The 11,780-nt window shown below is 30.4% G+C and overlaps 1 protein-coding gene across 3 annotated transcripts in view; it reads left to right on the plus strand.

Annotated features, from left to right (window-relative positions):
- LOC143082819 (MOB kinase activator 2-like) overlaps positions 1 to 10,230 on the plus strand; it is a 47,196-nt gene extending 36,966 nt beyond the window's left edge. For all 3 annotated transcript variants that reach the window (XM_076258689.1, XM_076258688.1, XM_076258687.1), the window contains exon 5: positions 4,609 to 10,230. In XM_076258689.1, coding sequence (XP_076114804.1) covers positions 4,609 to 4,898 — 290 coding nt within the window. In that variant the 3' untranslated portion in view covers positions 4,899 to 10,230. The remainder of the gene's footprint in view (positions 1 to 4,608) is intronic.
- Positions 10,231 to 11,780: the final 1,550 nt, after the last annotated feature.

Here is an 11,780-nt window from a genome sequence, read left to right on the forward strand (position 1 = left end):
ATTTGGCTCTGACCCCTCGTTCCTGTTAGTATTATCTTATTTCCATGAAGATTATTTGGCTCTGACCCCTCATTCCTGTTAGTATTATCTTATTTCCATGAAGATTATTTGGCTCTGACCCCTCGTTCCTGTTAGTATTATCTTATTTCCATGAAGATTATTTAGCTCTGACCCCTCCTTCCTGTTAGTATTATCTTATTTCCATGAAGATTATTTGGCTCTGACCCCTCGTTCCTGTTAGTATTATCTTATTTCCATGAAGATTATTTGGCTCTGACCCCTCGTTCCTGTTAGTATTATCTTATTTTCCATGAAGATTATTTGGCTCTGACCCCTCGTTCCTGTTAGTATTATCTTATTTCCATGAAGATTATTTAGCTCTGACCCCTCGTTCCTGTTAGTATTATCTTATTTCCATGAAGATTATTTGGCTCTGACCCTGCTCCATTGACATTGAAACTTTTGAATAGTTTACATATGACAGTTTGTGATAAGGTCACTCGCACCTGCAAAGTGGAAAGGAATTAATATAAGTTGCAATTACTTTACCCAATCCACTATGAATAGAGTCAGTTTAACAGGAACCACTAATGATTATTCAATATTTGAAATGCAGCTGCATTCCGTTAAGATTATTTCGTCCTTGCCTCTCAGTCATTGTCCATTGACTTTAAAACTTTTGCACAGTTTATGTGTTTTAAGTTTTGTGTCCAGACATATCTATGTGTCAACAGATACACCTATCTTTCTTACAACAAATGTGACAAAGGTTGAAACAATAATCAGGTCAGGAAATTTATTTTTTAAATAATGCAAACTGTAAAAGCAATTTACCGGTAAAATGAATATATCTATAGTGATTGCATCGCATGGGAAATGAAACTGTTAATTCCCTGTTATATTAAAAAAAAAAGAATTTGTTTGCATGTTAAATGGAAAATCCTATGCCCACATCATGTGGGATATATTGTTATGTTCTATTCATAAAGTCAGCATAAAACAAACTGCCAAAACCAATTCTGATGTGTTAGACTGATCAATTGTTTATATTTATTCCTGCATGCCAGATTTTATTAAAATCTTAAGGTTAATCAGTACTACACCTAATCATTCAATTTATTTAGTCCATGTTTTTTTTTAAGATCCACTTAAATTTTGTTTTTGGTTACCGATTAATTCAGATATTGGTATCAATGTATTTCCTAGATACCATGCATATATTTTATAACTGGTAGCTTTGAAATCTAACAATAAGCATGGAAACCAATGATTCTTCTAATGTTATTAAGAGATTAGGAGCCTGAAAGCCATTATTTAGTCCACAAATTGGGGGATGGGGGGAATTAAAATTGGCATCTATGGTATTGAAACAAGTCTGTTCATTAAAAATCGTAATTTTTATATAATCATGGTTGCAAAATGTTGTTAAAAGTGAGATTTTATTTGTAAAAAAAACACATAGATACCAGGGACTCTAAAAACTTTAATTTCTATGGTTGAATATACCTTGTGACTTTTGTCCTTTAAATAGAACACATGTTTAACTAAATCAATAATCCAAAGTGCTTCTTCCTGTCTTTAACACTAAGCTGTGGTTAATTTTCATTATCTGATTAAAAATTCTGAATTTCAAATATTTGTTCAAAAGACCCTAATCCCTTGGACCAGTTTTTAAAAGTGCAATGTTCGTTTCTAAAAATCTGTTCAAGGTTACCGTAATTCACAATATCAACAAACAATTTCAAGCCCATTTGTTTGATATAAACTGATGTCTTATTTATTTTTGTTTGTACTAGAGACTTGGCCAGATACAGTATAAACAGAATTGATTGGTTAGCATAAATCACCTCATAGGAAGACACCATGAATATTGAATATTTTTGTTTGGCTCTATTTGTTTCCGTCATACATGTATTTATTGATATAAATAAAATCATCATCTCTATATATAGCCTGATGAGACGTAATTGCTATAAATCCTTTTAACTTTAATATTTCTTTGAAATTATTTGGCTCCGTTTTTAAAGGATATGAAATTCAATTTATTCAAACAAATTTACTATAATTTATGTATTTTTTTATTTTTTTACCTGAAATATGAAAGATATGAAGGACAATGATATACAAATTGTTTTTTGATGTTTGATAAAGTTATATTCCCAGCTTCCCATTAACTTGTTTGTAATGACATTAAAGTGTAACAATTTGTCAACAAACATATGTTGCATAATATATCTCATTTTAAAGAAATTACTGAAAGTTACTTCTAAAGGTACTTAGTGTTTTTGACTTTCTTAATCATACTTTCAAAGAAATATTGTAAAACTAGGAAAGACATTTGCTTAAAATTCAATTTTTATCTGGTTTATACTACATTTTGTAATTTGATGAAAGCAGAAGGATCATTTTTATGCCTGACCTACAATAAAAGGAGCACATTATGTTTTTTTTTAATCTGTGTATCCATTCATCCGTCCTGTTACAGGTTTTGGTTTTAAGTAGTTTTCCACAAAGTTATGGTAAAATCAATTTGAAATGTAGTTAACATGTTCACAATGAAGTAAAAAAAAAATTTTTTTATATATATGCAAATGAGAGTTTCTGCCCAAATTTCGCAGCCAACTGTCAATGAAAACACAAAAGTGTGATAATTGTTTGCATTTTGATTAGGTACCAAAAGCATATACCAGACAAAACTTTATTGAATAAAGCTACAAAATATACCAGGCAATATGTTTACATATTAATAAAACTAAGAAGTTGCATAATTGCTTTATTCCTAGATTTAGAACATGTATTCTCAAACCTCTAAAGGACAAATTATATTGATTCAGTTTCTAATATGAACTTGATAGTGATTTCATATCAGTATTTGAAGTTTTAGAATGTAAACAAACGATTGTTGATACATTATAAAATCGTTGGGTAAATAATGTATGCGTCATCTATTACCTTAACCCTTTAACCCCCAATCCCGCCTGTAGGCGTGATGGCGACAACCATTCTTTGATGGCCCGTATGACCCTCCATACTTTTTTTGAACTGCCCCAGCTGAACTGTCATGATAGCAGGGACTTCAACCAAGTAGTTCATGGTCCATCAACTCTTCTCAGATGTCTGTTCATGAAAATATGGCACTTTGAAAGCCGTTTAAGAGTTCAAAATCGGAAAAACATGAAAAGTAGCCAAAATCCGGTGGGGGTGGGCATCTTTTGATGGCCACTACGTAACTGGAAGTGACTGTTGGCAAAAACTATTATCATATATGCATGCATAGGTGGTATAGGAACACGACGAGGTATACTATGGCCAATAGGAATCTAGTCTGTAAAATCTAGGTCACCGTTTTGTCAAAAATCCATAAAAACGGACATTTAGGCAGACCTGACTTGACAATAATAATTCCCAAGCAAGACACTGAAGTCCAATATACTCCCAGCTAGCATGAATGGACTACTGTAACTATAGGGTAATACTTGAATGACAAAAAAACACAGTCGTGTCAGTGTTCCCCTCTCAAGGTCGTTTTGAAATCGGAAAATAGACGGAAAATCACCATTTTTCACTGGGGGTGGGTTCAAACCCACGAGAAAATATTCCACCTCCCACCCCACCCCCCACCCATGCCATCCGCCCCCAAATCCCAATAAGTAGTTTAATAGATGAGCATCAGTTACAGCATCAGGAGTTTGCTCATTTGCATATAATTTGCATATGTTTGCAAATTTTCGAAAATGCCTGATTTTCCAAAAATGTCTTGGGGGCGAATGAGTTAATGAGCCAGTCTAGAAAAAAAAATCTGTGTTAAGCAGACCTGAAAGTACTTTTAACAGACACGTTTTTATTGTCATGTAAACTAAAATTTTAAGAAAATGTGAACCATCAAAGTCAGTCTGATTTCTTAGAAGTTCTCAACTTAAAATTGTATGGATACTATTTTAAAAAATTTAAATAACTAAGTTTTGAGGTTGAATATCCTATTTCCAAGTGAGCTCATCCATCTTGAATAATCATTTAAATATTCAATTTTCTAGGAAAGAGACCTATCCTGTACAGAAAAATATTGTCTTAATTTCATTTAACAATGGGTGCACTGCTCTAGTTAACATACCATAACAATATTTGATGAAATATTTTTGCTAAGTCATTTCAGTATGAGCAAATTGACAATCATATTGGGTTTTTGGTTAATTCTTTGGTTATTAATAAAGCTGTTAGTTATCTTAGTTGAATTGTTTCACATTTGTCATTTCTATGCATTTTGTAGCCACCTTTATGTCATCAACTTTTCTCATGGCTGAAGGCAATATGGTTGTCTAAAACTGCTAACATCCTTAAACATTAGCAATCATACCACATCTCCATATTCTTTGTCCCCGAGGGTATCACCAGCCCAGTAGTCAACTTCGGCGTTGACATGAATATCAATAATGTGGTAATTTTTATAAATTTCCTGTTTACAAAACTTTGAATTTTTCGAAAAAACAAGGATTTTCTTATCCCAGGCATAGATTACCGTAGCCGTATTTGGGACAACTTTTTGATAACTAATTATAAAGATTTTTTTTAAAATAATTATGTTATAATAAAGTTTCATTATCTTTTCAGGTCAGCCATTTCCAAATAGTTTAGAAGCAACGACCAAAAAGTGTCATAGACTATTATTCCATGTTTTAGCACACATGTATCACGCACATTACTCAGACTGTGTAACGTTAGGAATACACGGACATTTAAATAGTTTGTTCACACACTTTATGGTGTTTAACATTAAATTTGACTTAATGGAAGACAAAGAAACCGAAGTTCTTCAGGATCTTTTAGAAGCTTTAGTCAAACAGTTACCCGACCCTAATCAGAATGATGATAAGGAAACCAGTGAAGTTACACGATCGTAGCATGATTTGTATGAAGGACGAGAGAATGTTGGAGGCATGAATGTTTGAAGTGCTGATTTCTGCTGTGATGTGTACAGCCAAATCCAAATGTAATAGATGTTGTTGTTGGATCTCAGTTATTGTAGTCTATGTACTTTAAAAGCTTGTGTAGAAAGTCTATGTACTTTTAAAAGCTTGTGTAGACAGTCTACCATCAAACTTGTATTCCAGTCCGATCTTTTTTGTGGCTTACTTTGAATTAATTTTCAATACACAGTTTTATTTGCTCTAACTTTTACATATATTTAACATAAGGAATTTCATCATTGTCATTATATAAACTAAAATAGAAGTTCTGATTATGGAAGCAGATGTTTTAATAAGGTTTTAATTTAAAAAAAAAAACCAAATCAATTAGTTACAGAAACTAGTTATAATCAGCTGAAAATCAATTAATCCTTAATTATTTTAGATTATATTTCACATCTAGTGAAATTAAAAGGTTTCACATGTCCTAATAAAAATCTTTATTACATTTTGAATAATTTCCTAATCTATTAGAGTGTAGAACTACTGCATTATTTTATACCATAAAACTAAGTATGTTGAGCTTTCAGTAAATTTACTTCCTCTATCAATAAAAACTGGCTGCCACAAAATAGCCAAAAGCGGTGCTTTAAAGTGGCATTAAAAACACAAAAAAACAAAATTCAGTAAATTTGACAAGCCTTTTATAGTTATTCTCTAAAACAAAAAGTTTATTTTCCAAAGTACATTGACTGACTAAATAAAATGTAAATTTTAGACCTCATTTATTTTGTCTGGAAATATTTCTCTCAAAATTTCATTAATTTTGATTAAAATTTTCTCATAAATTGCAATGTTAAAATGAATTCTGTATTATATTTTGTAAAACAATCTTATAAATTGATGAAACACATTTAAAGGGCAGTTTAAATTAAGAAATTGTTGATTAAGTAAAAATTTAACTATGCAATAGGCTATACCAAGTTATTGATCCTCGGTTTCAGGGGTTTTCTTCAGTGTCTTAATCGGTAGTAAACCTAATTTTCAATTTTTATGGTAGAATCTATATCTACATCTGTTGTCATGGTTGAAAAATTAAGGTCAGCCTACAGTCCTGACATCTGATATATTCTTTTTAAGATTGTTAATTTAAATATGTGAAAATAATAATAAAAAGTTAGGCTAATTTATTGAATTGGTTGGATGACCTACCAAGTATGTTTACTTTGTCTAGTGCTAGACCTTATGGTCCAGAACATACCTTGTCCAGTGCTAGACCATATAGTGCTTTATTCTTTATGTGATTTCAGTGTGTTTTGGATGTATAGGTTTGGGGATTGTAATAAGAAATTATGCTGTCAAAAATGTATTAAATGATTTTTTTCGATGATAAAATTGAAAAAAAATAGGGCACTTACATTTTCAAATTCTAGTCAGAGCAGTGTAAGGGAGATAACTCATGATATATTTGATAACATTTTGCTTTTTGCTAACAAGTGACTAAGCAATGAAAATCTTGATATTAATTGCCTTCTTCAGGAACATGATTTTTGTTTTAATAGAAAATTATAAACAATGTGTTGTATATTTTGTAATGTTATTTTTTATTTTTTTTTTCGTTAGCCTTGGATGTTTGATACTAATAGTAAATAGTCAACATTTATTTATAGTAACCTGTATACAAATGTATATGCTATTAATAGATATGATTCAAATTTTAGTTGTTAATTTCATGAATTATTTCTTGCTTTTCGTTGTATGTGCAAAAAGTTTTTTAGGGTCTGGAAACATACATAACTTAACTAGTCATTATATCAATTTAAAAAAAAAAATATTGAAGTTTTTTTTATGTTTCATTCGTTTGTTTTCTTTTATGGTAAGATTTCATAATGACAGTGAATATAAATAGATTATTAGTGAACATTTTAACTATTAAAACAGAAGGCGGTGACAAACTGGATTGTGCAAGCATAGATCGACCAAACATGGTTGTAAAAGCAAAGATGATTGGTCAATAACTTGACTGTAAAAGCAAAGATAATTGGTAAATAACTTTACTGTTAAAGCTAAAGTGATTTGCTGAACATAGATTGCAACACTGGAAAATTTGCACTCTACCATTTCTTTGAAAAATATATAAAGATTTTAAGGATAAAATCACAACAAAAGCTTGTAATAAACCATCTTTGAAAAATTGAATAAATTCTGATCAGACAATCAAAAGCTATGCGAAAACTTGCCTTACGAAATTAATGTGTTTTTGTGTTAAAAAAATCTTATCAGGTTTTTTTTAACTTCACATTCATATATGAATGAAAAATAGGAACCAAGAAAGATTTGACAGGAGCTTATTCATCCATACAAATTTTAAATGCCTAGTTTGACAATGGAAAGAAGGTTGTATCCCTGAAATGTTACTTTGGGTCATTAAGAAAATGGATTCTAAAAATAAATTTGGAGGAAACTTGTGATATAAGCTATGATATTAAAAAAAAGAGGTAATTGTACAGATTCACTATGCAATGAATTGAAAAAGTCCCATTTTATGCTTAGCTACAAGTGTTTGAATCATTCAATAGGTATTGACTTGCATATTGTAAAGTTTTTAGCTTTTTTTTGTTTGCAGTTTCATGTAAAAAAATCAACTCTGTGAAAATGTCTTTAAAAAAGTTGTTAACATTATGAATCTCACTAGCAAATGTAAATTGATACTCATGAGAAACTGTAAACCTGATTAATGTTGAAGCTTTGGACTATTTTATAAAGAATGTCTTCAAAATGTAATATACTGTTGTTATTTTTAAGGAATTTTTAATATGTGCAACTATTCACTTCTTGCTTTGAACAATGATAAAAAAAAGTTAAGACAAAGCTCCAAAATTAAAAACACATAGATGCCTTCATTTGTTGGTTTACTGACTCAGCAGCTTAAACCATACCTTTCCTTAAATCATGTCTTGGACAAAAAAATCAGTATCATTTTAAATTGACTAAAAAGTGTAAATAAAAGGACAAGTAATGCACATTGTAATTTTTACTTTGAGAAAAGTAATCTTTGTATTTCATTGTAATTCAATGTAATTTACAGTGTAAATAAAATGACAAGTAGTGCACAATGTAATTTTTACTAAAAAAAAAGTAATTTTTGTATTTCCTTGTAATTCAATCAACAAATCCTTATAAATTGTTATACAATGTATTTCAATGTATCTATGCAAAGTTCTTTATTAATCTGATGGAATCAAATACAACTGTTACCAAAGATTTTAATAAATAATATAAGTTTATACTCTCCTAGACCATATGAATGGATCTATCATTATAAGATGACATTGCTTGAGCAAAATGGTCTTTGCAAATTGTATTTATTGTATAAATGCAATAATCAGAAGAATTTGTATTGGTTGTTGGTGTTTTTAGTTTTTAAACACAGGTACAAACATTTGAAGAAAATACCTGTTATTATTGTGGCTTGATTTATTTTATGTTAAAAGTCATGTCTGTTTGTTCAATCAATTGCACTTCATAACATACTTAAATTATTATATTTAAAATTATAATTTATTATTGAAAATTGAAAATGAGTAGACATTTGAAAATAGAATAAGAGAATTAAAAAAATATACCGGTAGTAGGAAAGTATAAAGACATCTTTCTGAAATTTTTACGTTATCTAAAGACTTCGTTAACCATTTTGATCATAACTTTCTCCCTAGTTTCCAAAGACACATTAGAAGGCAATATATTGAAGCTGACTGCTAGCAAAGTTAATACATATAGCTTATCATTATGTCAAACTTATAATCTGTTGACATAGGCATACTGTTAGCAATAATATTATAGATCATATGTGCTATCATTATAATATCTACAAAGTTATTTACATTGACCTTATGACCTCAAAATGCTCATGAAAAATGAAGAGAAATCCATTAAATTGTAGTATTATGATATTATAACTTATGTTACAAATAAGATCATTCCATTGTCAATGTTTCAGATATGTTGCTATTTGAAGAGCTTGTATTTGTTCTAACCTTTCAATGAAGGATACTGTGTATCGCTATTTAGGTAGAGGACACCATTATTAAAAGATTTGATGCATATTAGCAAATGGGGGGATACCAATTGATTATTCTTGCTATAATTATTTAGTTGTCAAGAAATACATGTGAATCCATATAGACCTTTAATACAAAATGAGTAAATCACTATGATTATTTTTGTTTATTTCAATAACATTTGTTGTCAAGATATGAAATAAACTGATAAAAGTTCTATTGTAAGGGAGATAACTTCTAATATACTGTGAACCAACAAAATTGTTATGCTAAATATAATTGGTACTGATCATCACACCAATTTACAAGAAATTTGACCTTTCTTTAGGATAAAGTATGATCTATGCAGGACATCAGACTACATTTAAGACATTATGTATATGGTGTTGAAAAAGTTATAAATTAAATTGTCTGATATTATTGATGTTCACAAAAAAAAACATGGTTGCAAGGAACATTCATTCTTTATACATGTTACTGCACTTTTTAACCATTTAGATGACATAATAAAATTTCATAATGCTTGATAAAGACATTTGGTGATTTCTAATTCCATTTTTGAATAGTCAATATATTCATTTTTACCCTAATATGTCATAGATTTTTGTTTAAACTTGTTTTCTGTGGCTAATATCATATTTTGTATGAAAGAAGTGTAATGAGGTGTACAGTCAGAAAGCTAATGGAAAGAGGTGTTTCTTTGCATGGTAGTTTAATAGTTAACTTTTGTTTGACTCATATTTAAAGAAAGGAGGAGATGTGCTAGGGGCCCTATTTGGCCTAAAAATTGAAAGATTACAGAATTACAAATTTGAAATAGACATAACTTTTGAATTTTAGTAAAAAGTAAGACCAAAAATAGCTGTTAGCACTCTGTCCTTTGCTTCTTTTTCTTTTAGGAAAATGTATGACTTCGCCTTAGAATATTGTTGATTCTGTTAATGAAGTTACGAAAGATACTTAGGCATGTTTATTGACCTATTTTAAGATAAAATGGCGTGGACGAAATTTGAAGAAATATATTGTAGATTGATTCACTTCCAAATATCAAGGTCATTGCTACGATATTCCATGTTTAATGTACTTGATTCAATAGTCTTGTTGGCTGTTGTCATGACAACATATCTATATATAGAACATTGTTATTTGTTTATGATATAGGATTGAAAAAAATGTGTGCAATATTTAGTTTCCATGGTTATTATCATATGGTATGATGTTGACAGCTGTTGATTGTGAGAATCATTAAAAGGTTATAAATATGTTGATATTTTGTTCTTTATTTGATCCGTTTTGAATATACATGTTCCACAACAACAAAAACAGGAAAATTGGATCGATTTAATGAGCAGTGGAACTAATTACAAGCATGTCAAGACAAGAACATGTTAATATGAATAAAAACAACAAGGAGATTGCAAATGTCATAATTATCCAAACCAACAGTCTAAATGACATGCATTTAAGCAATTATAAATCAGTGTACTTTCTTCAATGATGAGCAAAACCTATCCCATTTAGTCAGCAATAAAAGACCCAGACATAACATTCAAAAGAAAAAAACAACAACCTATGATAAAACAATAAACCAGAAATCAACATTATAGACAGCAACCATCAAGAACTGCTGAATTATAGACCCCTGATTTGGCCAGGCAATTACCAAATGTGGCATTTTTTATACCCTTGTTGTACACAGTGGGCATTCAGTTTTACCCTTGTCTTATCTGTATTTCCCAAAATTTGTTTCCATTCTCTAACTAGTTTGCCTTAACCAATTGTTGTGAAACTTATACACAATGCTTATTACCACAAAACACAGATAAAATTTGAATGTTGGTGGTGTTACTTTTATAGAGTTAATGTGAATGGATAAAATGGCAGAATTTTAATTTCCGTTCTCTTACTTAAGTTTGCCTAAATCAAATGTCATGAAACTTATACACAATGCTTATTTCAACAACACTCAGATTAAGTACAAATTTGGTTAGTGTCACTTATACTGCTCTTGAGTAGTGTCCCTTTATAACAATAAATGCAAGCGTGGGCATCATCTGTGTCCCATGGACACATTCCTCATTTACTTTTTTCGTAGCTTAACGCTCTCCAACCATGGACCATGGTGTAACAGCAAAACAAAAAACATGTAAAAATTAGTAAATTACGTTACTCATCAGATTTGCGCTCACTTATATTGAAAGCTAGTTCAAAGACAACTTATAAATAAATAATCTTTGCCCAGACTAACCTTTATACTTCGAATTTGACAGACTTTCTGAGCCTGATTTTTAACATGCTAGTTCAAATGTCAAAATGGACATGTCACCTTACCTGGACACATTATTCTTAAAGAGGGGCAAAAGATACCAGAGAGAGTCAAACTCATAGATCGAAAATAAACTCGACAACGCCATGGCTAAAAAAGAAAAAAAGACAGACAAAGAATAGTACACGAATCAACATAGAAAACTAAAGACTAAGCAACATGAACCCCACCAAAAAGTGGGTGTGATATTAGGTGCTCTGGAAGGGTAAATGCAGCAGATCCTGTCCCACATGTGGCACCTGTCGTGTTGCTCATATTATTACAAATCTGAATGGTAAATAGTGCAATTCGGTAAGTCATATTCTGACTCCTAGCTGACATGTCTTTGCTCTTACTCCAAAATGCTACATGCATAATGTAGAAGCAGCAAATACAAATGTTCACGTCATTTGCTTGACCTGCACCCCTTTCATTAGCCTGTCTGTGGTTAAAAGAAACTTTGGAAGAAAACACAAGAGGCTCTGAATAGCTGATCTGTAAGTTTTTGTA

The sequence above is a fragment of the Mytilus galloprovincialis genome, chromosome 7, assembly GCF_965363235.1.
Source record: "Mytilus galloprovincialis chromosome 7, xbMytGall1.hap1.1, whole genome shotgun sequence".
In the NCBI taxonomy this organism is placed as follows: domain Eukaryota; kingdom Metazoa; phylum Mollusca; class Bivalvia; order Mytilida; family Mytilidae; genus Mytilus; species Mytilus galloprovincialis.